General features: G+C 50.8%; 8 protein-coding genes across 8 annotated transcripts; 4 read left to right on the top strand and 4 right to left on the bottom strand.

Annotated features, from left to right (window-relative positions):
* Window positions 1–974: 974 nt before the first annotated feature.
* B0H65DRAFT_533955 (heterokaryon incompatibility protein-domain-containing protein) lies at window positions 975–3208 on the top strand (the record flags this gene model as incomplete). The annotated part of the gene is made up of 2 exons (XM_062828988.1): window positions 975–1809; window positions 1865–3208. Coding segments are annotated over exons 1-2 (2154 nt in total), but the record flags the coding sequence as incomplete, so codon positions are not given.
* A 6012-nt stretch (window positions 3209–9220) lies between these two features.
* On the bottom strand, window positions 9221–10463 carry B0H65DRAFT_334189 (uncharacterized protein). Its single transcript, XM_062823549.1, has 2 exons — window positions 9649–10463; window positions 9221–9579 (listed from the first exon to the last, which is right to left on the bottom strand). Exons 1-2 carry the CDS (start codon window positions 10286–10288, stop codon window positions 9437–9439), a joined length of 783 nt encoding a protein of 260 aa, XP_062677006.1. The 5' UTR covers window positions 10289–10463; the 3' UTR covers window positions 9221–9436.
* B0H65DRAFT_334179 (ankyrin repeat-containing domain protein) lies at window positions 10464–11173 on the bottom strand. Its single transcript, XM_062823548.1, has one exon. It carries the CDS (start codon window positions 11072–11074, stop codon window positions 10640–10642), a length of 435 nt encoding a protein of 144 aa, XP_062677005.1. The 5' UTR covers window positions 11075–11173; the 3' UTR covers window positions 10464–10639.
* A 236-nt stretch (window positions 11174–11409) lies between these two features.
* B0H65DRAFT_480051 (uncharacterized protein) lies at window positions 11410–13414 on the bottom strand. Its single transcript, XM_062827558.1, has one exon. The coding sequence runs from the start codon at window positions 12932–12934 to the stop codon at window positions 11627–11629; it is 1308 nt and encodes a 435-aa protein (XP_062677004.1). The 5' UTR covers window positions 12935–13414; the 3' UTR covers window positions 11410–11626.
* A 649-nt stretch (window positions 13415–14063) lies between these two features.
* B0H65DRAFT_334020 (uncharacterized protein) lies at window positions 14064–18061 on the top strand. Its single transcript, XM_062823547.1, has 6 exons — window positions 14064–15724; window positions 15829–16033; window positions 16101–16413; window positions 16474–16503; window positions 16577–16761; window positions 16854–18061. The coding sequence occupies exons 1-6, from the start codon at window positions 14143–14145 to the stop codon at window positions 17926–17928; spliced, it is 3390 nt and encodes a 1129-aa protein (XP_062677003.1). The 5' UTR covers window positions 14064–14142; the 3' UTR covers window positions 17929–18061.
* Window positions 18062–18206: 145 nt separating this feature from the next.
* Window positions 18207–19935, top strand: B0H65DRAFT_436208 (uncharacterized protein; the record flags this gene model as incomplete). Its single annotated transcript, XM_062825232.1, has 2 exons — window positions 18207–18834; window positions 18896–19935. 2 exons carry the CDS (start codon window positions 18207–18209, stop codon window positions 19933–19935), a joined length of 1668 nt encoding a protein of 555 aa, XP_062677002.1.
* Window positions 19936–21602: 1667 nt separating this feature from the next.
* Window positions 21603–22191, bottom strand: B0H65DRAFT_480037 (uncharacterized protein). The gene is made up of 2 exons (XM_062827557.1): window positions 22106–22191; window positions 21603–22039 (listed from the first exon to the last, which is right to left on the bottom strand). Exons 1-2 carry the CDS (start codon window positions 22140–22142, stop codon window positions 21831–21833), a joined length of 246 nt encoding a protein of 81 aa, XP_062677001.1. The 5' UTR covers window positions 22143–22191; the 3' UTR covers window positions 21603–21830.
* Window positions 22192–22747: 556 nt separating this feature from the next.
* Window positions 22748–25072, top strand: B0H65DRAFT_561429 (heterokaryon incompatibility protein-domain-containing protein; the record flags this gene model as incomplete). Its single annotated transcript, XM_062830172.1, has 4 exons — window positions 22748–23268; window positions 23326–23889; window positions 23945–24690; window positions 24712–25072. Coding segments are annotated over exons 1-4 (1875 nt in total), but the record flags the coding sequence as incomplete, so codon positions are not given.
* Between the last annotated feature and the right edge of the window lie 12 nt (window positions 25073–25084).

The raw sequence follows: 25084 nt of genomic DNA, 5'->3' as shown, positions 1-25084 counted from the left end.
AGGGAGTTAGGTTGGGCGAGGATGATCTTTGACGTCTGAGGCCGCAAAGCATCGATGATGCTGGTGCCACGCTTTGAGCCTGCGGAGCCTCAATAACCCTATTCCTAAAGAGTTAGTGAATGTCGCCGGCGAATGTCCGTGTGACAGGTAGGCAGATGAAGCCTGTCGTCTGTTACCCTAGCAATGTCAACGAACGCTAATACTGCACGCGAAGCCCAAAGGCCAACCCGCGTATCACAACTTCTAACTATGAGATATTTGCTCGGACGATTTCAGATGAAAAATCACCTTAACATGTTGAATACCGGCGGCATTTATTGCCGGTAGGGCCGACATTGCAGGTTTGCCAAGCCCTGTAAACCCCGTGACAAAGCCACGACCCTCGCCCAAGTCGAGTTCTGGGTTCAGAATGCCCGGCCTCTAGAAAGAAATGTCCTTTGGGCTACTGGCGTGTAGTTGTAATACCGTTAGGAGGGTATTGTGAAGCATTAAGAAGATATCTTGAATGTGATTGATTGTATGTGAAGTGTGATGATCCTGGAAACAATCCAGAGAGGTCGAAGACCATATGCACGCAAGCTATCCTTATCTAATCTACAGGACCTACACAAGTGGGGATGCGACCGAGGGGTCGGGTCAATCACTTAAACCCAACAGGCGCCTGCCAAGGCGGGTACCTCAGGCATCAGTCAAATCACATATGATGCCTGCGATACCGTTCCGGTATCAAGTTGGTGGGCGCCAGCCATCCTACGCCTGACATAGTAAAACAGAAACAGACTCAACACGACGCTTCATGCTCCACCATAGCCTTGAGAAAACATAGTACTCTAGTTTCTTTTTATTTTGTCCTTGGGGGCAGGATAGAGGAATCTCCAGCATTTTTACAATCCATTGATCGTCAACTGTATAGCATTCGCTGCCTCCAGAACAATACGATCATCTTCGAGTGCCTTATCTACGTCGCCTCGCTCAAGACCTTCGTTCCCTAAAGCTACGATGTCTCAACGACTGCACAATACGGAGGGTTGGGAAGATGATAAGGGCCAAGAGCAGTCTCGCCCTGCACCTTTGCCAGAAATCTCCGCCGCCACCGCTATGTCCGCTACCCGTATGCCCGCCCCCGGGCTCCCAGCCGCTCCAGCTACCGGTTCCGCTGATACAGCGACGTCCGCCGGCGTGGATAACACGAAGCAGGTGGAAGTAGGCTTACTTCTTTTCCCCCTACGACATTTCAGAATAACGCTAACACCTATAAAGAATCTATATTACAACGTTCCCATATCACGTAGCCATATTCGCTTGCTTCAACTATTGCCGTCTGAAAACGAGGACGCCGCAATACACTGTCGGTTCTTCCCCACCACATTGGACTCAAAAGGCACTCGTCCGTACGAGGCCTTATCCTACGTGTGGGGCTCCGAGTCCAAGCCTTGTTCCATCTCTATAAACGGGTGCGACTTGCCCGTCGGAGAAAACCTTCACGCAGCGCTGTTACATCTTCGAGATCACTCCATTGAACGAACTATATGGATAGATGCCATTTGCATCAACCAAGAAGACGAAGAAGAAAAAGGACACCAAGTTCAATCTATAGCGAAGATCTACGCTAAAGCAAGTCGCGTAATTGTTTGGCTTGGAGAAGAGGCAGCCGGTAGCGACCAAGCGCTCGAAGAAATACGCATGGCAGGCGAGCGCGACCAAGCGCTCGAAGAAATACGCATCGCAGCCAAGCTGTCTACAAAACGATTAGACAATAAAGCGGGAATCCTTGCACTGCTTCAACGACCGTGGTTTCAGCGCATTTGGGTAAGGGAACCGATATCAAAGTATTATGACTAAGGAAACTGACAGATTGATGCAGGTGCTTCAGGACGTTGCCGCGGCTCGCCATATTCTGATCAAGTGTGGTTCTGCTGAGGTTGACGGATTTGCATTCTGCTCAGGCCTAAATGCATTGAACCTGTTCAATGAACTCCGCGCAGACCTGCGGGCTCGAATCCTTTCAGTAACTTACCTCATAAGGGGCGCAATCTTCCGGCCCAAATACGCGACCAGTCAGTCAGACAACTTTTCTCTTGACATACGCCCTCTGGGTGAACTGATAGAGATGTACCACACCCGCGAAGCTACGGATCGTCGCGATAAAGTATATGCCTTACTCGGTATGAGCTCTGATAATCCAACCGCAGCAGGATTATTCGCCGACTACCAGATTTCGTGGAAACAACTCTTCAACAAACTCATCCACTTCTTCCTATCTGAATTGGTCTCTGTAGACATTTCGGACGATAAGGAGATTGCCGTCATTGAGGGCAAGGGCTGCATTCTTGGCGAAGTGTCCTCGGTCAAGAGAAATGCTACTTGGGAAGACAGACAAGATGTGGCCATTGCTTGGAGGAATGACCCCAGCTATATTTGCGTGAAGGAAGCATGGGTTTCTTGCTGGACCCTCCCGACCACGGTAAAATCCGTCCAAAAAGGAGATGTCATCTGCCTTTTTCAAGGAGCGTCGAGACCCACGATCCTCAGGCCATACAACGATCACTGGGCGGTTATAATGATTGCAGTTTCCTCGGCAAGCGATTCACGAGTTACGACCGGAGATATTAAGTGGTCAGAACTTTTACAATCGATAACAGTCTTTCCACACAATTTTCGACTTATCTGGGATTGGGATATAGATCCAGACAGGCAGCAAGATGAAAACAAGCACGACTACTTTGCAAGCATTCCAGTACCAGAGCATTCAAAGACAGGGTTGGAAGGTTGTCTAAATGCGGCGACTCGGATACGGAATGTCAGATTGGTATTACAAGAGGTGAAACAGTATGGAGTTGCAGTGAAGAATCTTCGGGAAGAAACGGCGGTTCTTGAGAGGGCATTGAGGAGCATGAGCAACCTAAAAAAGACTTGCTTAGGTCCCGAGGATTCAGAAAAGGAAGATGCAAAGGAAACAATGGTGAATCAACTTATTGAGGACAAAGGCCAATGGACGCTTCTATGCTTGGCGGCAGGAAACGGGCATCAGACGGTCGTAAAATTGCTTCTCGACACCGGCAAGGTCAACTTGCATAGGGAGGAGCTACGGACGGCGCTGTGGCTTGCGGAGCAAAAAGGCTATAAAGCGATCGTTAAGATGCTTTTCGATACTGGCAAGGTTGACGCACGTGCTAAGGATGAGAATGGACAGACAGCGCTGCATCGAGCGGCAATAACTGGGCATGAGGTAGTCGTTCAGCTACTTCTCGATACTGGCAAGGTTAATGCAGGTGCTAAGGATGAGAATGGACAGACAACGCTGCATATGGCGGCAGAGAAGGGGCAGGAAGCGGTTGTTAAGCTGTTTCTCGATACGAGCAAGGTTGATGCAAATTCTAAGGATAATAATGGATGGACAGCGTTGCATATGGCGGCAAAGAATGGGCATGAGGCGGTTGTTAAGCTGTTTCTCGATACGAGCAAGGTTGATGCAAATTCTAAGGATAATAATGGATGGACAGCGTTGCATATGGCGGCAAAGAATGGGCATAAAGCGGTTGTTAAACTGCTTCTCGATACTGGCAAGGTTGATGCAAATCCTAAGGATAAGGATGGACGGACAGCGTTGCATATGGCGGCGGAGAAGGGGCATGAGGCGGTTGTTAAGCTGCTTCTCGATACTAGCAAGGTTGATGCAAATCCTAAGGATAAGGATGGACGGACAGCGTTGCATATGGCGGCGGAGAAGGGGCATGAGGCGGCTGTTAAGCTGCTTCTCGATACTGGCAAGGTTGACGCAGATCCTAAGGATGAGGATGGATGGACAGCGCTGCATATAGCGGCGGAGAATGGGCATGAGGCGGTTGTTAAGCTACTTCTCGATACTGGCAAGGTTGACGCAGATCCTAAGGATGAGTATGGATGGACAGCGCTGCATATAGCGGCGGAGAATGGGCATGAGGCGGTTGTTAAGCTACTTCTCGATACCGGCAAGGTTGACGTAGGTGCTAAGGACCGGCTTGGACGGACAGCGCTGCATATGGCTGCGGAGAATGGACATGAGGCGGTTGTTAAGCTGCTTCTCGATACTGGCAAGGTTGACGCAGATCCTAAGGATGAGTGTGGAGAGACAGCGTTGCATATGGCGGCGAAGAATGGACATGAGGCGGTTGTTAAGCTACTTCTCGATACTGGCAAGGTTGACGTAGGTGCTAAGGATGAGGATGGATGGACAGCGCTGTATATGGCGGCAGAGAATGGGCATGAGGCGGTTGTTAAGCTGCTTCTCGATACTGGCAAGGTTGACGCAGATCCTAAGGATGAGGATGGAGAGACAGCGCTGTATATGGCGGCGGGGAATGGGCGTGAAGCGGTTGTTAAGCTGCTTCTCGATACTGGCAAGGTTGACGCAGATCCTAAGGATGAGTATGGAGAGACAGCGTTGCATATGGCAGCGAAGAATGGACATGAGGCGGTTGTTAAGCTGCTTCTCGATACTGGCAAGGTTGACGCAGGTGCTCAGGATGAGGATAGACGGACAGCACTGCATATGGCGGCGAGGAATGGGCTTGAAGCGGTTGTTAAGCTGCTTCTCGATACTGGCAAGGTTGACGCAGGTGCTCAGGATGAATATGGAGAGACAGCGTTGCATATGGCGGCGAAGAATGGACATGAGGCGGTTGTTAAGCTACTTCTCGATACTGGCAAAGTTGACGCAGATGCTAAGGATGAGGATGGATGGACAGCGCTGCATATGGCGGCAGAGAAAGGGCACGAGGCGGTTGTTAAGCTGCTTCTCGATACTGGCAAGGTTGACGCAGATCCTAAGGATGAGGATGGATGGACAGCGTTGCATATGGCGGCAAAGAATGGGCATGAGACGGTTGTTAAGCTGCTTCTCGATACTGGCAAGGTTGACGCAGATCCTAAGGATGGGGCTGGACGGACAGCGCTATATATAGCGGCGGAGAAGGGGCATGAGGCGGCTGTTAAGCTGCTTCTCAATACTAGCAAGGTTGATGCAAATCCTAAGGATAAGGATGGACGGACAGCGTTGCATATGGCGGCGAAGAATGGACATGAGGCGGTTGTTAAGCTGCTTCTCGATACTGGCAAGGTTGACGCAGATCCTAAGGATGGGGCTGGACGGACAGCGCTGCATTTGGCAGCAGAGAATGGGCATGAGGCGGTTGTTAAGCTACTCCGCCTTGCATCCTAAGAGGCAGGCTTGGAGGACAACTCCACCTCGAGTCAGCCTTTTACAATCTTTCCTCCTGCAAGAATTGATCCTGGTTTACTCCTCAATCTTTATTATTTACTGCCTATTGCTTCCTATCATATTGGGAGTTCCCCTGGTCGTCGTACATCTCAACAGCAACGCTGGAGGGACCGCAATGGCAATATCACGCAGAATGTATTCGCAGCAGTCAAAAGTGACAGAACCTTCTCGTATGTTCCGGCAGGCGCGGAGGGCTCTAACAACAATGCCTCGCTTTGTGCTCAAGCTTTCGGTCGATCTTTTCGGGTCCCAGATGGTCAATATTGTTGGTGTCCCGTGTCATGTGCGGCTAGCCATGGCTCCCTTCTCCCTTCACTGGCCATAGCCCCACCGCACAGGGACCTCCCTTGCCCTACTTTTAGACCTCCAGACTTTACACACAGTCTGACCTCTACTCAAAGATTCGTTCGTTGTCGTTCAGCCTGTTCACAAATATTATGTCGTGGATGCGGGGTTTGACGTGCGACAGGGAATCGTGGATTTGCAAGACTGGAGGAATGAAGAAAGGAGGTGTCACGGCACGTAGACTGGGCGAGTGGCTGGCACTGGCTAATCTGACGAATGTAATAAATAATTAACTATGAGGAGTAAAAACGAGGAAGAAGGAGTGCATGGCTGGTGTGACAAGGGCAGGTTTCTGGGCTTGGAACAATGGTTCAATTCCGCTGATAAACACTTTGGTCTCGAAAGCCTTGCTGATCCTCTTAACCTTCAACCGAAGGCTGGGTTTCAAGGCCTTCTTATGCCAAAGAGGTTTGGTGCGTACTGAGGTACGTACCGAGTCTTGTTGCTTGAGGCCTCAAGGTATCTATCTAGCGGTCTTCATACATGTAGGTCTTCCTGAGTGTCTTCAACCATTCTCCTTCCTCCTTCTGGCGCCGGCCTTCGTCCGGTCGTCCTGCTTCTTGCTTGGTTGACTGTGATCGCTTCTGTGATGACTGGGGACCGCCTCGTCTCGCTTATTAGCGTCGCCGGCAGTTCGATGGTTGGCTCGCTAGCGTGGTGGCGTCGAGAGGGGCTTGGGTAAGCAATGCCGGTGGCCGAGAGTCTGGCCGAAGTAAGGTTTGAGTCTGGCGGCCTACGGCCGCCGGGCATTCATAAGGCTGATGCCAACCGTTGAGGCTCTACTAAGCCTCGGCAACCCTAACCCAGAACTAACCCTGGACTGTGGGCGATGTCCGTGTGACAGCTGGCGTGCACGAATAAATACAGATCCAGAATCGAGAAGTGGGTCCAGAGCTTCCAGGGTGGATCCAAGAGTAAATGCAACCGGTGGGGTAAGTGCCAAGACCTTAGTGCGTGCACTGACCACAAGGCAGTCTGGCAAGCAGTCTGGCCAGGCCATGACAGGAGGCCTAAAAACTGTGGTTGAAATGTTCCGGAGAGAGACCGGGAGGCGAGAAATGGAACACGGGAGAGGAAAAGGGAGGGGACGGAGAAAGAATGAGGAAAGAGAGGGATCGTGGCAGAAGACCTGGGACCTCTTGTGGGCGGGCGCGGCAGGAAGCACGGGGGGTGGAGGGAGTAAAAAGGGAGCAGTCGAGCAGCCTTTCGGCGGCAGCGCTGTCTCCAAGCGGGCACCGTCTGGCGGCGACAGTTCTTGTGGACCCAACAGCCTGATCTCGCAAGAGAGGGTGTGAGAACTGAGAACTGAAGAGATGCGGACTGCAATTTCGGCATGTTCCAGGTGTCCATTTCTCCCATTCCTTTCTCCGTGCCGCCCGCCCGCCCGCACACAGAAGCTCCCGTCACCGGCGTATTTTAGGTACTCCGCATTCATGGTCGAAATGCACGGGCACGGGGCCGGCAACACCGAGATTCAATTTGCAATGATGGAAACAACATACGGTACGCGTTTGTGAAATGTTCACAGGCTAAATCCTTCACTTTTCCCTTTATCTCTCCAAATCTCGCGGAGTCAAGCGATTTTAGTAGAGGTACCGGCTCGGATCAGTGCCCGGGCCGTGGGAGGCACCGCCGAGGCGCCAAAGTCTACCCAGGGCAGTTGTTGCCCGGATCTGTCGTCCAGCTCTCACGTCAGCCACCTCGGAGCTTGAACACAACAACTTAATTGAACGCGGAGAGAAGAATGCCGGCCAACTTTTCTGTTACTAACCATTAGGAACACCAACAGATGGATCGCTATGAAACCCATTCATTCTTTTTTCCTGCTGATGATTCTCATTAGGTGCGTGTTCGTGTGTCCCGGAAATAGCTTTCTGAAATGGATGATTTCCTCTCAAGGAGGCGATAAGCAATGCCAAAAGACGGGTGGTGGGTACCTCTATGGACGGGACATGGAGGGAAATGGGGCGGGGAGTGCCGGAAGTGGAAGTGGAAGTGGAAGTGGAAGTGGAAGTGAGGGTGGTGAAACATGAAGAGGCTGCGGCTGCGGCTGCGGCTGGGAAGGCGCGGGGGAAGGAGGTGGAGAGAGGGTTTGGGATGCTTATCTTTGGGTCTTTCCTTATTGAGTTGAGTTGAGTTAATGAGGAGAGGGTTTGGTTTTGGGAGGTGATGACATGACATGGATGGCATCGATGATGAGGGAAGCGAGTTTGGTGGATATACCCTCGTTTTTTTTATGATGGGCATGATTAGTTTTGGACGGATATATATGACTTGATGACTGCCACTTTACACACATAAATGACGAGAATTTTGAACTCGACAATTTTTTTTTTTTTTTTTTTTTGCGGAGCCTGCTTGTGATCTGATCGTGGTTTCGTGGATAGGTCTTATCAAACGTTTACATATTCTAGTAATTTTCGAGCTTCGGTTCAGATGAAGGACTACTATTTGTTCCGTGTAATAGACCAAGACCTCTACATCAAAGAATCTGGAGTAAAGAGAAAGAATACGACAAGCTTTACGTTGTTCTTTCCACGAGCAGGAGCAATAAGAGCTGAAAGCAAACACATTGAACACAGCCGAAAGAGCCGAGTGAATGTTTGACGAAATATTCGCACCAGTAATTACATGTAAACATTCATGTCAATACAACGAGACACGCTACAGCCCCTGTATGCCAGGTAGTAGCTCTGTTATTTCGCTAACACAACAGCTGCCCCTACAGTAGCACATAAGATAGTAGATCATCGCAGTCGGCCAATGGGCTGTCGAAACCGAAACCAGACTTTCACAGAAACGTCGTCTTTCAAAAGCTTTCGGGTCGCCCCTTTCATGAGGTATTACTCACTCCTTGTTTACCTATTTTAACGGTCTCTGCTGCGTAATGAGTTGATATCGGTCCAGAAGCCAACTTGTCTTTCATAAAAACGAGATTTTACCCAAGAAACAAGACGTGTACATGATACCCACATTCACATCATTTACATGCTACTGCGCCGCCTCGTCAGCTTTCCCTTCATCCAAGTCTTCTTCCCTTTGAAATTACAGGCCATCCAGTCAATTTTCCTCCGTCTCAGGTGTTCCGTCATCCGAACCGTCATCCTTTGCCTCAGACTTCACGTCGTTGTCATTCTTCTTCCTCCTATTCGGACTCGACGTCATCCTCCTCCTCCTCCTCCTCCTCCTCCTCGTCCTCCTCCTCGTCGTCCTCCTCCTCATCATCCTCCTCCTCCTCGTCCTCCTCCTCGTCGTCCTCCTCCTCATCATCCTCCTCCTCCTTCTCCTTCTCCTTCTCTTTCCCCTTCTCCTTCTCCTTCTCTTTCCCCTTCTCCTCCTGGTCCTCCTCCTCTTCAGGCGTCCCGTCCTCCCAGTATTCCTTCTTCGGCGGGTACTTGAACCCACCGGTCTTTCCGTTTCCCCCCTTCCCAAAGTTGACCTTCAACTTCGCGTTAGTCCGAGCGGATGTAAAAGGATACAGTCGGGTACAGTTGCCCAACAACGCCATAAAACCAATCTCCGGCCCCCTGATGGTGCCACTGACTGTACTCCCGAAACCTGGCCCTTTGACGGGGCGGGTCTACGAAAACGCTGATGATGGTCTTTGTAGAGTATTGTGTAGCAAGTGAGCCCTCCAACACGTGCTCGCTGAAGTTATACACCCCCCCATCATCATTACGATAACCCCATGAGCCTCTTTCCCAGCCTGCGCAACTGCGTAATGTGCACTGCTCTGTCTAGAAGCCAATTGCGACCGCGCCGAGACTTTGTGGTAATGCAGGGTCAGTTCGCATTTGGTCGTAAGAGGAGGAAGTTTCAGACCCGTGGGACTTACAATCCAGACCTATAATCCCAGATCTCGCGTACGGGTAGCTCGACAACTTCTACCTCAAAATAAAAGTGCCTTCTGTGAGTGGGTATCGGATGATCCGCCCGCACTGCTCCCATGATATAGCGGGGAGCTAGTGAATATGCTGCGGTCCACATGTGTTTAGCATGCATTCATGAACAAGACGTAGTTCTGGACACTGGACATGACTTACCCACGAAAGATACCTCCATTCCATCCTCTGAAACGTGAAGATGCTCGCTCCTATCATCCTTGTTCCATCGAGTGGGACTCTTCTTTTTATCATTCGACCCTGTTTTGCCTCCCAACGCGATGATCTTCTGGGTAGCCGATTCGTATTCTTTCCCAAACGAATAGGCAATGTCCAAGGCCTGGTATCCGCTGTTATCGGGGATGTCAAGAAGAAGATTGAGACCCTCTTCTTTCTCATTCAGCACCATATCCAACTGTACTTCCAGTCCTGTCTTTACCGCTGCAAGGATAGCTTCGGACAGGGCACGTTGTCGGTTCTCTGGGAAAATGGCCCGCATCAAAGTTTGGACCCGTTCAGTCCACGTTGTGCTGCTTCTCACCAACTCTCGTTCTTCACTGAGGAGACTGTAATGCAGCGGAGTATGTCCAAGGTGGTCGCGTGCAAGAGGATTCGCCTGAGCTTCTAAAAGCCTTTTGGTCATGTCGAATGTTCCGGGATAAAAGGCGGCGTAGTGCAAGGCGGTTTTGCCGAAACAGTTGGTGAGATCCGGTGACGTCTCCTCTATAAATCTTGCCAATACACTTGTCGGTGCTGAAAAAGAAGGCATTGAAAGAACTCGATACTGGCACAGGTACCTCATTAACGGAGTAAACCCGCTCGAGTTTGGGCATTGACGTTCGCCTTGTTTTGGAGAAGAAGGTCTGCTGTCTGGCTGAAGTACTCTTCGTCGGGACGCATGCGGAAAAGGAAATGTAGCGGGCTTCCGAATGGATGACCGGTTGTAATATTCACATCCGCCTTATGGCCAATGAGTATCTTGACCAACTCGAAAGACCCTGTCCAGATAGCGGCATTGAGAGGAGTATACATGTCTGAACCATGTGTTTGGGGTCTGCGCCTGCTAACAGTAGCTTACGCGTAACATCGATCAGTCCACTCTCCACTGCAAGGATGAGCGGCGTCTTGTCATGCTCATCAGATATCTTTGCGTCTACGAAAGGTCGTTTGAGATTCTCTGTAATAGGCAGGTCGCGGGTTGGATAGGGGCCCCATGTCGATTCCAGGAACTGCGTCGACGTGGGGACGTGGAACGGTTCGAATCTTCCTCGTAACGTATGTTTTGGATCCACGGATCAAGAAGCAAACTGACCATATCAGTGCTTTGTTTCCGTATCGCCATATGGAGCACATTTTGACCGAGGCGGTCGAATAAGTTAGGGTCTCCACCGTGCTGAAGCAGCAGGCGAAAGATATCTGCCCTTCCATTTTCAAGAGCGATATGCACGGGAGTATTCCAATCAAAAACCTTTCCTTCCACATTTGGACTCGCTCCTGCTTCCAACAACAGCTCCACGACCTTGATATCGCATCTTGTTGATCGCTGAGGAAGGGAGGTGAGGCAACAAGTGTTAGCCAGAATCTTCATGGGAGGGGTAGCTGTTAGGTGAGCTTGGTGAAGGTCGCGAGTCGATCGAGTTCAATCGAAGGTCGCGAGTCGTGAGCTTAAGACCCGGTGCTGCAAATGCCGTGATGAAGACGACTACTTGATTGCGATGCGATCACAGGGAAGGTCTGAGAGGGCTCATAACCTGTGGGGTCACGAACAACGAAATCAAGCGATTGTATGAGGTTGATTGAGTGTGTGTGCTATGGAGAGAGAGGAGAGACTGGCGGGTCTGGAAGGCTAGAAAGTGGTGGTCTGGGCAGGGCACGGACCCACCAACAGATCCTCTCTGTACGCAACAAGCACAGATATTTCCTTGGATGGAAACCGGATGTACGCTGCATTACGACAAAGTTTTTTTTTTATGTTACCCTGCAGACCGGAAAGGGCGAAATACGCTGTAACAGGAACAAAAAAACATGTATGTATTGAAACTCTCGATAGGTGGAAGAAGGTACCTAAGCGCCGCACTGCCCCTACTGTCAGCTGTACTGTGTTAGCTGCAACATCCCCTTCCGAAAGTGGAACCCCGCATTAACCCCCGCCGCTGAGCATCCCGCTCTGCCTCTTTCCCTGGTGCCATGGAAGGTAGCACTCCCCGTTATTAACCATCCGAGATGTGACCTCTGCTAGGAGATTGGTTGCCTTGTTTGCTCTTGCTGCCGCCGCTGTCGCTTCATTCACTGCTTCCATTGCCTTTGTGGCAGCTCTGGTTGCCGCTGCTGCCGCCTCAGCTGCCTCCTGGGCTGCCAAGAGCACCATGTGAAGCGTCGAACCGTCCACCCCGCTCGCCCTTTCCTGTAGCTTGTACGCTGATGCTGAGATATCCGCCAGAGATGTAACATTCGACGGCTGCATGTTGGGTACCTCTGATACCACCGACTCGCTGATCATCTCGTCCACCCGAACGTGTCCGGCGGGTGCAGAAACAGCCAGAGACTCGGCGCAAGCGGGAGTAAGGTCGGTCTGCGAAAAGCTGACTTTGCAGTATCTGCCAATCCGCTCCAGGAGAGTCTCCATATGTCCCAGGTCTTCTCGTTGGATGCCGGTGGCTCGGTTGCTTTCAAGCTGCCGTCTTTTGGGATCCAGCGTGATAGGGTCAATGTCTTTGTCCTCGTCGGTCAACTTGTCTGAGAAGCGGAGGAACTTTTGGCCCTTGTTCGCCCCGCTTTTGAGGCTCATCTGGCACGTGAATGGCTCGTCGTTGTTCCTTCTCAGCAAAACCGCAGCCTGCAGGAAGGTCGGAATCCCATCCTCGGCCCGGTCGTTCTCACTCATCGACCACTGCAACGCGTTTCGCCAGGTCGACTCTGGCGAAAACATTGACTCCCCAGTCAAAGTGGCCTTGCACTCCTTCGTCCACTTTGTGCAAAGTTCCCAGCTGACACCCGTTTCGGCACCGGCCAGCCCCCCTGGACCTATGTTGGCCCCGAGCGATGCCCCATAAGTTGTCGTCCTCTCGTGAGAGGTCTTGTTGAGGTGGTATTGTCTTTCCGGTGCCATCCCGACCACTTCGGGATCCTTACGCGCGATCCCATTTCCATTGCGGAAGACCAAGTCGATATCCACTGATCTGTACCGGCTTGTTTGGCGTTTGGAGTGAAAACGGAATTCCAAGATGATGAGCGTGGCCGGACAAGAATTGCCGTGGAACTTCATCATTCCATGGTGTATCTCAGTCAACTGCGCACTGTAGCTGAGCTTGGACTTTTTGTTTGGCGTCTCTGCAAAGACTGTTCGAAAGTCCTCTCCTTCCGGATTTCTCAAATGATACGAGGTGCAGTCTGCCTCCAGCGACTGATCTTCGTACAGGGCGCGGGTTATCATGAACGTCTCACCCATGGCGTAAAAGAGCGCCCGGTTTCTTCGAGAACAGCTCTTGTAAGATTCGTCGATGGTCAACCGTGAATGAATGCACAAGATGGGAAGGTAGGGGCAAATATACTGTTGAAGAAAGATGTAGGTTGGAATTTGGCTCGGAGAAAAACACACTGACGCTTCAACTTCTTATACGGGCATAATAAGGCTTCCTCTGTTGATAGCGGACACGATATGAAGATGACGAGTGCAAGCAGTGCATGTATGATACGGTATTGAGTGTCTTCGATACCTCATATTACCCAGAATACCGTCTTGACGCCCAGTGAGAAACATGTGGCGAGTTTGGCGTTCTCTCGTTGCAAGGCGCAGTCTCATGCACTCCAATGCAGGTGCCATTGGCGGGCATTTTATGCGGGCCCTGGGTGCGGAAGGCGGGCACCCGAACGGAGGCAAGGGTGCAGCTCCCAAACCTGTCGAGTAATATTCCTGTTGGTGCCTAAATGCTCAGGTGTAGAGAGGTAGATTGGGAAGGAGCACTTGAAGTTAAGTCTCAGACTCCTGACCCCTCTTCTCAACCTAGTGTAAATGTCCGCCTCAATGTCGTAGGTGAGGTGGGTACAAGTGCTGTCCACTTGTACTAGATACCGGTGTTAGCTACCCAATGTTGTGGTGAGCACATGTACCTTGTACTTTATTTTCTCATTTCCCCGCGCCCGTCCGACAGCCCGTTGAAACGGAAGGTACAACAACTCCGACATAACTACAGTACAACAACGACCCCATATCCTCTGGATGCCAACTGCAGTGATTCCATTGCTCTCCAATCCGCCTCCATTTCCGATCTGCTGTTCGTTTGGCACATTTGGTGCAGTCTTATTTCCTTCAGCCCTCACAAATCTACTCGGTCGTTCCCGACCCCCAACCTCCATCTACGGGTTTTCTTCCTTACCTTCCGCCCTATTGAAACATCGTTTCAACCCACTCCATTCGAGTTCCTACGATTCTTACAAACCACTCTTTACAGGTCCATTTTCTACACTTATTACCGAGTACCGGCTGAAGCGATTTTGAGATCGACGTTTTGTGTCTATCCCGAATCCGATGTCAATTGCAACCAAGCCTTCTGCAGTGTTCTCAAACCGCTTGCGTCTCCCATTGAACGCGGGAAGTGATCCTTCTGCCCACTTCTCTATCGAACTGCCGTCGTCCTTCTTCCTGGTACCCCCACGATGCCCGCGCCTAACAGCATCCGAACAGGCGCACCTCGACAGCGCGAAGACCATCCACCAAGGCCGCGGAAGGGCCTTCCCACTGTCAAACAAGTCCTTGAGAAGGCTAAAGAGGTGGACTTCGAGGATAAGAGCAGCCGGGTGGCATTCCTCCGGGAGTTCAAGGATCGCGTAGGCGGCGACAAAAAGGCCGAAAACGAAGTGGTCAACGGAGAAGTCTTTCACGAGTTGGCAAAAGATCCGGCCAGTTTCAGACAGTACGAGCATTTCATCAAATGGGCATTCGCGCGCAACTCCAAGCTGCTTGAGTGCAAAACAAAGCACGACGACACTCCACTCCTCCTGGCCATCGAGCATCAAAACCATGAGTTTGTCCGGCTGGTACTGGACAGAATAGATCGACTTCCAAAGCTTAGAAAGCTTCTGCAACAATCCGACCAGGTTGGCCTTAACTGTCTGCACAAAGCCATCATGTCCGCCAGCCCATTCACCGAATCCATCATTGCCATCATGCGAAAAGCTTCCACAGGCAGCTCAAAGGACGGCGAGAATACGGCAAATGATTCTGACTCAGGTTCGGAAAGCGAGGCGGAAATGACAATGCCCAAGCTGGACAAGATCAAAGACGACATATTTACCGCCAAAAGCCGCAAAAGTGATCACACTGAGGGATGGACGGCGCTCCATTTTGCAGTCCGAGTATTTGCCGCGGACCAACAGCTCACGGACAACGAAGAAGAATTCCGCGAGGCTGTGAGTCGCCGGATACTTCAACAACCCAACTCTCACCCCCAGCCTAGAAACCAGCTTGCGGGCAGTTGGAACCCAACCATTTCAGACCCATCCTCACCCCACAGCCAATCAAGCACTGGCTGCACTGGCCTGCCACTGGGTCCCAAACAAATGGAACCTGAGACTTCCTCCATAACAGGTAAAGCACCTGGGTTCTACGGATCGATGGGCACAAATGGCACACCCACCGAGGGAGATGGCAAACCAGCCTGTATACAACGACGTGACTACTGCCAGTTGACTATCGTCCGCGAACTAATTAAAGCAAATCCCAAGGCTCTTCTTACCAAGGATAAAAAAAAGCATACCCCTTTCCAGCTCCGGCTAGGATTAATGGAACAGGAAGCACAACAGGGAGAGGGAAACAACGAGCAAGCGAGGCAACCGAAGGGAGCACAACAGAGAGAAAATGACGGAGGGACAGTAAGAGACGCAGAGGAAGAGGAGGGGTTTGAGGGATTTGAAGAAGAGGAAGAGGAAGAGGAAGAGGAAGATGAAACAGCCGACGAGGAAGGAGAAGAATGGGATGAAGAGGATGAGGAGAATGAAAGTAATGGAATGGGTTCAAGCAAGGAGTTACGGAAAGACGTACAGTCTCCGCATATGTTGAGTGACGACAGTACTATGAGGGGTGCTTCCGCCCGGCAGTACGAGGATAAGCCTTCCCACGACTATGTCAAAGAGGTCCAACTAATCAACGACGATGAGGTGCTGAGTTACATCCGCGAGTATGTCATTGACAACTTCGATCGGAGAACGGCACTGAAGGCTCTGTACAAGGTGGGATGTGGTACGTCAAAACATTTCGATAATTCTGGAGTGGGTTTGAAGAATAATGAGAATCATGTCTTAGACAGAAGCTAACAATGAGCGGCATTGCTGTCTGTGATGCAGAAAGGACCATCGAATTTGATCTGTCTGGTCTGCCTTACAAGTCAATCAACAAGGACTTCTTCATCAGACTTGGCAATGTCTTACACTTCGAAGGGCGGTTGAAGTATGTTGCTTTGCCGCGGCTGACTGTCGAGAACGATGCCGATGACGCCGGTGGAATTGTGGAGGTTAATCACCAACGGCAAACCGAATCAATGGGCAGTGTGTAAGTGCTGAATGCCAACAATCTCCCCTGGCGGAAAATGCCAAGACTAACACCAAAACATCCATAGCAAACTCACTCAAAGGACCAAAGGTCTTCAGCATATGTGCACCATTTTCGATTGGCTGAAGAGGCTCCACGTCAAATCCGTCCTGAAGGTAACTGTCATGGACGATGCAGAGCTGTCCCACTCTGACGAAGCCATCGAAACCTGTATGAAGGGTCTAGATGTCAGGGTATGGAACTGGCGCCGGGTAGATCTTTGCATAGACGTCATATCGTCTTCGGCGCCGAATGTGACCGACGTTACGTTGTACTCGTCGGGGAATAACGCCGTGCTTGTTGGGTGGTCAAGCAAAGCTGGGCTGCCGAAGCTGAAGGAGGTAAGAAGTGTGATTCAAGCGCAAAGATACATCGGTTCGTAACTAACGCACTTCGGTCAGCTAAGAAAGGTCCGTATATATTTCAGGGAGGTATGTGTGCCCATTCTTCTGCTCCAGTCGGCTGTCGCTCGATGATGACAATGCGCCATTTGGCATCATATAGGTAGCTAACGCTTCGGTCTCCTGCAAACAGGGCCTCGACACTCAGGAAAGATTCAAGCAATATCAAAACACTTTCGAATCGAAACTTAAGAAACACAAACCTAGCGTAAAAGTGTCCTGGGGAATCGATACCCCCACCCAGGATCTCCCGCTCTTTGCACGCTCAAGCTCCGAAAAAGCGTCAAGGTCAGTACTTCTCGACATACCGTCCGTCCAGATACCTACTCTCAAACCTGCTCCGACTATTGAAGCCGTGGCTAACCCAAACACCGTTTCAGAGAGCCGAAATGGATGAAAACCATGAAGCAATTTGCCACGTTTCTCCGTTCCTTCAAGCCTAAAACAACAATCGCGCCGATCAAGATCGCCATAATTGACGATGGTATCGATAGCACCCTCGACGTCTTCTCTCATCGGATCCAAACCGGCGAGTCGTTCTACAAAGCTGGCTCGGGCCGCTGGCAAGGCGCATACTACGTGCCCACCGGGTACCACGGCACGCTCATGGCCCAGCTCATTTGCGACATTTGCCCCGTGGCCAGACTTTACATTGCCCAGTTGGAACCTGTGCCGAGGAACGACGGACGCCGTGGGTTCACGCAACAGAGCGCCATCGAAGCCATTAATTGGGCGGTCAACCGGGGCGTGGACATCATTTCGATGAGCTGGAGCATCGACTCGGGGAGCAGCAACATCGAAGGGCTGGACAAGGCCCTCAAAGAGGCCGTAGACAAGAAGATTGTCATGTTTTGCTCGAGCATCGATGAGGGTCCGATGGTGGATGACAACACGTATCCTGGCAGAACAGGCCATTGCATCAAGATCGGGGCGTCGACGGGAGATGGTGCAAGACTTTCTTGGGTGTCGGCGAAGAACAGCGACTTTTTGCTGCCGGGAGACGAGTCTGTCCACGTCAAGCGACAGAATGGGCAAAGCGGCAGCGGCAGCCGACGTGGTTACGCGAGCGAAGTGCCAGCGGGTGGGAGTTCAATATCAACGGCACTGGCGGCTGGCTTGGCAGGGGTTCTGATTTACTGTGATCGATTGACGCGGTCGTCAATGGCACCCAGTGAGTCAGCAATTGGGTTCAACGATCTCCAGAGCTTGGCGACCATGCGACGCGCTTTCAAAACCATGGCAGCCAAGTCGGAAGACCACAAGTTCCTGCGGGTGTGGAAGTTCGTACCCTTGCATTGGGAATCCCCCGTGAGGCCGGGGGCGGTGGTCGACAGCAGAGGTGCTAAATCGGTGAAGCACGACTTGAAATGGAACACGGATTCACACCCAAAAGATACGGAGGAGACCAGGAAAGTGCTCATGGAGTTCCTGAATAAACTGAAAGTGGAGGAGTAGTAGATGTCGTGGAATGAAAGTTGGATATCATTATACTGTGCAAGTTGTGTATCGATTACCAATCATGCCCTCGTGCCCATCGTGGGAAACGAGGGTATACCCACCAACTCGTTTCCCTCATTGTGCTTATCATCATCCCCACAACCAGACCCTTCTTCCAAACTTCATCCAGCTCACCTGAGAGCGGTAAGACACCTTGCATGAAGAGCTTTTGTTCACTTTGACCTTCGTACCTTTCACTGAGCGTGGAGAGGCGAAGGCTGCGAATGTTGCTCTCGATGGCGAGGACCAGGTTCGCGTGTGAAGGAACCATAAAAACGCACAAAGGCGCGACCGAAAGACTCCATCTCGCTGACGGGCAGGCCAAGGGCAGCATCGCCCACTTCTCCAGACTCACGGTGTGGGCAGGCATCCACTGCGAGGTCATCGATCTGTTGATCCACGACTTAGCAGAGGACAACCCCGTCATTCTGGGCCACCCATGGTTGGTACACCATGCCCCGGGCATCGACTGGCCCCGCGACTCTCTCTACTTCGGCCCCGCCTGCGAACAACGAGGCTACTTTCCGCGAGGCGCCCCAAACCACCTTCGTCACGCCCCGCTAGCGCGGAGGCATGTAATCATCGTGCCCGCCTCCTTAATTGTGGAGCACGTACAAGAGTGGCTCGCAAAAGATGACAATGTCGATTGGCTTTTGATCTTCGATAACGTTGATCTGGATCATACGCAAGGAGAAATACCGGGCGCTTATGACATTCGAAAGTATCTTCGGAGTGACCACGGCGCAGTCCTGATTACATCCCAGTTGTCCAAGCTAGCACAGCTTGGCGAATCCAAGCGCATTAAACCTGCTGACGTAGACTTGAGTAAGAAAATATTCGAGAAGTGGTACGGGAAGGAACTAAGTGAGCACCCCAGGTTACTACGAGACCCAACCCTAAAGCTGATACTAACGCGCTAATTCAGTGATGGATGATGATGCACAAGAGTTGCTAGATAAAAAATTAGGAGGTCTGCCACTTGCACTCGCGCAAGCCGCTGCATATATGAGAGAATTAGACCTACCTGTCGCTAAGTATATTCATCTGTATGAGAAGCAGTGGGATGAACCCTTCCCGAATACGGACTCCGGCCTGCTAGACTACAGTACTCGCAGCGTGTGGACGACATGGACGATATCGTTCAACGCGATCGAGACGAGGGACAAGAACGCTGGGAATCTGCTACGGCTTTGGGCTTTTCTCGACAATAGAGAGATGTGGCATAGTCTACTGCAAGTGGCCAGAAATGACCAGGAGCAGTGGCCCGAATGGCTCCGCGATATAGCAGGCAAGGAGGTCAAGTTTTTCAACATAGCGACACTGCTGCTCCGCTACTCTATGATCGAAGTCCGAGAGTCCGAGCAAAGCAGCTATAGCATGCATCCGGTAGTGCATAGATGGATATCGCATATACAAGATGACGCTGGGAAGAGAGAGTTTCTACGGCTAGCGGTAATATTGATAGGATTTTCGGTGCCCCACCGTACGACTAAGAATTATTGGGTACTCCAGCGACGGCTTCTCCCTCATACGGAGAGGTTCTTATGGTGGATGGGAAAATTAGAAGGAGGAGAGTGCAACAATGAAGACATTACCATCGGTCATGCAACACATAGCTTGGGCCACCTCTATGAGACTCAGGGCCGGCTAAAGGAGGCTGAAACGATGTATCAACGAGCGCTAGAAGGCAAGGAGAAGACGCTCGGACCGGATCATACGTCGACTCTCAGTACAGTTAACAACTTGGGCAACCTCTACTCGGATCAGGGCCGGCTGAAGGAGGCTGAAACGATGTATCAGCGAGCGCTAGAAGGCAAGGAGAAGGCACTCGGACCGGATCATACGTCGACTCTTGGTACAGTTTACAACTTGGGCCTTCTCTACTCGGATCAGGGCCGGCTAAAGGAGGCTGAAGTGATGTATCAGCGAGCGCTGTCTGGTTATTCAGTAGTATCACGAACTTAAGTGAGTTCGCGGGATAACCAGGCCCCCGGGAACACAAGCTGCCGAAAGAGGCTAGGCTGTACGACCATGGGCCAGGGTAGGCTCACGAACGAGTCAGGCTCACGAGGTGAGCCAGACTCGCAAATAACAAGAGTGAGCCGCGACTATGATGGTGAGCCAGGCTCACCAAGCCCCGGAGAAGCATCGGGAGCATGCAGTATAAAGGCACGACTAGAGAACTCAAATTGTCAGATAGTTCGATAGTAGTCAATTGATCATTATCACCGAGACCAGTATAAGGCTACTATACTTGTTGTGAACCTTTTGGCTTCACCGAACGTCTTCTGATAGTATCAACCTTCAGCTATCCTACTTAGGCAGATTAGACTGCCGTTCGTTACAAGTAGCCTTAGGCTCGTCCCACGCGAAATCTCTCCTTATCGTAAAGAATATAGCATCTTTACAACTTGCAAAAGGTAGCCTCTCCCTGCAACTAATAGTTAAGTTTGCTAACATTTACAACTAGGTTCATCATCAGAAATCGAATCGTCGTTCAATTATTCTTCGACAGATGAAATTACCTCCACGATAGTTGAAGCTCTGCTTCAATTAGGTTCATCAGCCGCAACTAAGACGTCGTTGTGGAGGAGGCGCTCAAAAATTTGGAATAACTTACGAGATAAGATACGCAGAACCCCTACGAGAACTACGCCATCTGAATCGACGGAAGGCTGAACATAAAGTTGGAAATTGCGTTGTGGTAAGGTGACTTAGCTGTTACGCAATGTAGTGACTTTACAAGTTCCTGCAACAAGTAGCCAAGGATCTGTTTCGGGTTTGTGAAGGTTGACGATGAGGCAGCAGGATAATGTATGCCTAGCCCACCTCATGGCCTCAGCTGGGCTTGGCGAGAGCGCGGTGATGGAAACGGTTCGAGAAACGGCGGCGTTTTTGCCCAAGTCACCCAAACCCCTGTAAAAAACTACTCCCATAGATAAGCTACCGATATGTCTGCTTATCTATGGGAGCGGGAAGGACAGGAAACGGGTCTTTTAATCACGTGGTAGGGTCAAAAAACTGAACCACCAGCTCCCATATCCATATCGTTCGGACGGAGGCAAGACGGTAAGTGGGGAGCCGGCGCTAAAAAGATGAATATAATTGGGCGGATTACGAGAAAAGTTGACCGTCCCGACACTGTGGCTAGATTGCACTCGGTCAGTAGACGAGTCGATTGGCTGAGAGAGCTGCATGCCAGGGCTGCGGAACAAGGTGACGGCGGCGTTGAGAGCGACAAGGCAACCACAGCTCTAGGATCAGAAGCCGGCAGCTAGGGTGGGATGGCTTTAAGCCTGGGCGGGGGCCCGTGTCAGCACCCCCGCCCCCTAGCATACTTGCATGGGGCTTGGCTCGAAGCGAGGCTGGAAGCCTTGATATCAAACAAACGCTACCCGAAGTGAACCCTCTGGTTGCCTTTTTGGCATGTCCTCCATTGCAACATCAAAGCTGCATTTGATCCTTGAAAGACGAAACGTTGATGTGGCACGCTGACATCAGGCTTGATTTACAGGACGTCGCCAATCCTACGAGAGAGAAGAGAATGTGTTGCGCCTTTCTGAGGCAGTGAAATAAACTTTTGATAGCCGCCATTGTCTGGCTTTGGCGAGCATTGGCAGTAAAAATGAGGAGAAGGAGTAGTCGGGACCAACGCCGAATGACTTTGCGAGGCTGTCAGTCTCTCGTGTCCTGGCGCTTGAATTCACTGCACGCAATAACCAGACGATGCTCCAATAGGCTGCGGTACCTGGTTGGGATTGAATCCAGTTGATTGATTTGATCCCGCATTTTATACATACAGGCCAGCTGGCGAGGTGCCATGATAATAGATGAGGGAAGATAGAGAGAGGAAGAGCAAGTTAGAGGAAGAGGGAGGAAGAGGGAGGAAGAAGATAGGGGGTTGAAGGCAGGGGATGCAAGGGTAAGGTTCGGGAGGCTTTGAGCGGACAGGTGCCGTAGGGGGTTACCCTATTATCTCTTCCAGTCCTTGGGAGCTCGAAGGAGACGGATAAAGGCATAAGAATAGACAGAGAGAGACAGAAAAGAGGCTTTCGTAGCGTAATAAACCCTGGTCATTGTCAGTAATTACAAACGAAGACCAGCTTGACTCCGACATGGAGGAAGGTGACCGGACCTTGGAGGGTTAAGATCAGAGGAGGATTGGAAACCATAACGCCGCATAACGAACGATGTTCGGTGTCACGTGTGAAAGCGTGATCCTACAAGTGATAAGACAACAAGACTAGAAGCCACAAATCAAAGTAATATTAAGTGTAAGGAGGAAAAGGAAGCTGTCAAACGAGGGCATCACGGTTCTGGACATATAAGTCAGAACTGCCACTCGTTCCCGCCTTCCCTTTCCGTACGGTCTTATCGATAAGAACATGAGCCTCATTCCATCCGATGTGCTCTGGTAACCTGTCCAGCTATGCCATGACATCACGGCACTGGCGGATGGGTCCCGGCACGTGATGTCGTGCCGCGTGCACCGGCCACCTGGGCCCTAGGTTGAAACCCTGGGCGCCAGGCGCGCCTTTGCACGTTTCCCTCTTTTTCCTCTTTATCTTGTGATTCTACTATAGACATGGAATCAACGTGTTCAGCTTTGTCTCTCGTGACCACGTCGCTCGTGACATTTGGGAAAAGCTGAAAAGCTGAGCCCTACCCGCGCCACGGCCCCATAAGTGGTGCAAGCTACCAGGCCGCTACTGGTACACTATTGCCAACCCTGTAGACCCCGTGACAGAAAGCCACGACCCTCGCCTAAGTCGAGTTATTGATTGGCGCCCTGAAGTCTCTAGGTCCAGAATGCCCGACCTCTAGAAAAGAAATGTCCTTTGGTGCCTGACATGGTGAACCAGAAACAGACTCAACACGACTCCTCATGCTCCACCATAGCCTTGAGAAAACATAGTGCTCAAGTTTCTTTTTATTTTGTCCTTAGGGGCAGGATAGAAGAATCTGCAGCATTTTTACAAATTCAATCCATTGATCGTCAACCGTATAACATTCGCTGCCTCTAGGACAACACGGTCATTCTCGAGTGCCTCATCTACGTCGCCTCGCTCAAGACCTTCGTTCCCTAAAGCTACGATGTCTCAACGACTGCACAATACGGAGGGTTGGGAAGATGATAAGGGCCAAGAGCAGTCTCGCCCTGCACCTTTGCAACAAATCCCCGCCGCCACCGCTATGTCCGCTACCCATATGCCCGCCCCCGCGCTCCCAGCCGCTCCAGCTACCGGTTCCGCCGATACAGAGACGTCTGCCGGCGTCCAAAGCCCGAAGCAGGTGGAAGTAGGCTTACTCCTTTTCCCCCTACGACATTTCAGAATAATGCTAACACCTGTAAAGAATCTGTATTACAACGTTCCTATGTCACGTGGCCATATTCGCTTGCTTCAAATATTGCCGCATGAAAACGAGGACGCCGCAATACACTGTCGGCTCTTCTGCACTGCATTGGACTCGAAAGGCACTCGTCCATACGAGGCCTTATCCTACGTATGGGGCTCTGAGGACAAGCGTTGTTCCATCTTTATAAACGGGTGCAACTTAGCCGTTGGGGAAAACCTTTACGCAGCGCTGTTACATCTTCGAGACCATTGCATTGAACGAACAATATGGATAGATGCCATTTGCATCAACCAAGGAGACAACGAAGAAAAAGGACACCAAGTTCAATCTATGGCGAAGATCTACGCTAAAGCAAGTCGCGTAATTGTTTGGCTTGGAGAGGAGGCAGCCGGTAGCGACCAAGCGCTCGAAGAAATACGCATCGCAGCCGAGCTGTCTACAGGACGATTAGACACCGAGCTGTCTACAGGACGATTAGACACCGAGCTGTCTACAAGACCATTAGACAATAAAGCGGGAATCCTTACACTACTTCAACGACCGTGGTTTCGGCGCATCTGGGTAAGGGAACCGATGTCAAACTATTATGACTAAGGAAACTGACAGATTGATGCAGGTGCTTCAGGAAGTTGCCGCGGCTCGCCATATCCTGATTAAGTGTGGTTCTACTGAGGTTGACGGATTTGCATTCTGCTCAGGCCTAAATGTATTGAACTTGTTCAATGAACTCTCCGCAGACCTGCGGGCTCGAATCCTTTCGGTAACCTACCTTATAAGGGGCGCAATCTTCCGGCCCAAATACGCGACCAGTCAGTCAGACAACTTTTCTCTTGACATACGCCCTCTGGGTGAACTGATAGAGATGTACCACACCCGCGAAGCTACGGATCGTCGCGATAAAGTATATGCCTTACTCGGTATGAGCTCTGATAATCCAACCGCAGCAGGATTATTCGCCGACTACCAGATTTCGTGGAAACAACTCTTCAACAAACTCATCCACTTCTTCCTATCTGAATTGGTCTCTGTAGACATTTCGGACGATAAGGAGATTGCCGTCATTGAGGGCAAGGGCTGCATTCTTGGCGAAGTGTCCTCGGTCAAGAGAAATGCTACTTGGGAAGACAGACAAGATATGGCCATTACTTGGACTAATGCTCCCAGCTATATTTACGTGAAGGAAGCATGGGGTTCTTGCTGGACCCTCCCGATCACAGTAAAATCCGTCCAAAAAGGAGATGTCGTTTGCCTTCTTCAAGGAGCGTCGAGACCCACGATCCTCAGGCCATACAACGATCACTGGGCGGTTATAATGATTGCAGTTTCCCCAGCAGGCGATTCACAAGCTACGACCGGAGATATTAAGTGGTTAGAACTTTTACCATCGATAATAGTCTTTCCACACAATTTTCTACTTATCTGGGATTGGGATATGGATTCAAACAAGCAGCAAGATAAAAACAACCACGACTACTTTGCAAGCATTCCAGTACCAAAGCATTCAAAGACATGGTTGGAAGGTTGTCTAAATGCGGCGACTAGGATACGGAATGTCAGATTGGTATTACAAGAGGTGAAACAGTATGGAGTTGCAGTGAAGAATTTTCGGGAAGAAACGGCGGTTCTTGACAGGGTATTGAGGAGTATGAGCAACTTAAAAAAGACTTGCCTAGGTCCCAAGGATTCAGAAAAGGAAGATGCAAAGGAAATAATGGTAAATCAACTTATTGAGGACAAGGGCCAATGGACGCTTCTA

This window comes from Neurospora tetraspora (assembly GCF_033439725.1).
Source record: "Neurospora tetraspora strain CBS 560.94 chromosome Unknown B0H65scaffold_9, whole genome shotgun sequence".
NCBI classification, from domain to species: domain Eukaryota; kingdom Fungi; phylum Ascomycota; class Sordariomycetes; order Sordariales; family Sordariaceae; genus Neurospora; species Neurospora tetraspora.
Note: the sequence above shows the minus strand (reverse complement) of the source record. Positions and strands in the feature narration are given on the sequence as shown.

Excerpts from the sequence above, each read along its gene's own strand:
- B0H65DRAFT_334189 (XM_062823549.1), bottom strand. The coding sequence starts at position 10,288 with ATGAGGTACCTGTGCCAGTATCGAGTTCTTTCAATGCCTTCTTTTTCA. Across the intron at positions 9,580-9,648 it reads AATGGAGGTATCTTTCGTGG|CATATTCACTAGCTCCCCGC; the intron begins GTAAGTCATGTC and ends TGTGGACCGCAG.
- B0H65DRAFT_334179 (XM_062823548.1), bottom strand. The coding sequence starts at position 11,074 with ATGAAGATTCTGGCTAACACTTGTTGCCTCACCTCCCTTCCTCAGCGA.
- B0H65DRAFT_480051 (XM_062827558.1), bottom strand. The coding sequence starts at position 12,934 with ATGGGTGAGACGTTCATGATAACCCGCGCCCTGTACGAAGATCAGTCG.
- B0H65DRAFT_334020 (XM_062823547.1), top strand. The coding sequence starts at position 14,143 with ATGCCCGCGCCTAACAGCATCCGAACAGGCGCACCTCGACAGCGCGAA. Across the intron at positions 16,414-16,473 it reads GGCTGCCGAAGCTGAAGGAG|CTAAGAAAGGTCCGTATATA; the intron begins GTAAGAAGTGTG and ends CACTTCGGTCAG. Across the intron at positions 16,504-16,576 it reads TCCGTATATATTTCAGGGAG|GTAGCTAACGCTTCGGTCTC; the intron begins GTATGTGTGCCC and ends GGCATCATATAG.
- B0H65DRAFT_480037 (XM_062827557.1), bottom strand. The coding sequence starts at position 22,142 with ATGGTTTCCAATCCTCCTCTGATCTTAACCCTCCAAG. Across the intron at positions 22,040-22,105 it reads TCTGATCTTAACCCTCCAAG|GGTTTATTACGCTACGAAAG; the intron begins GTCCGGTCACCT and ends GACAATGACCAG.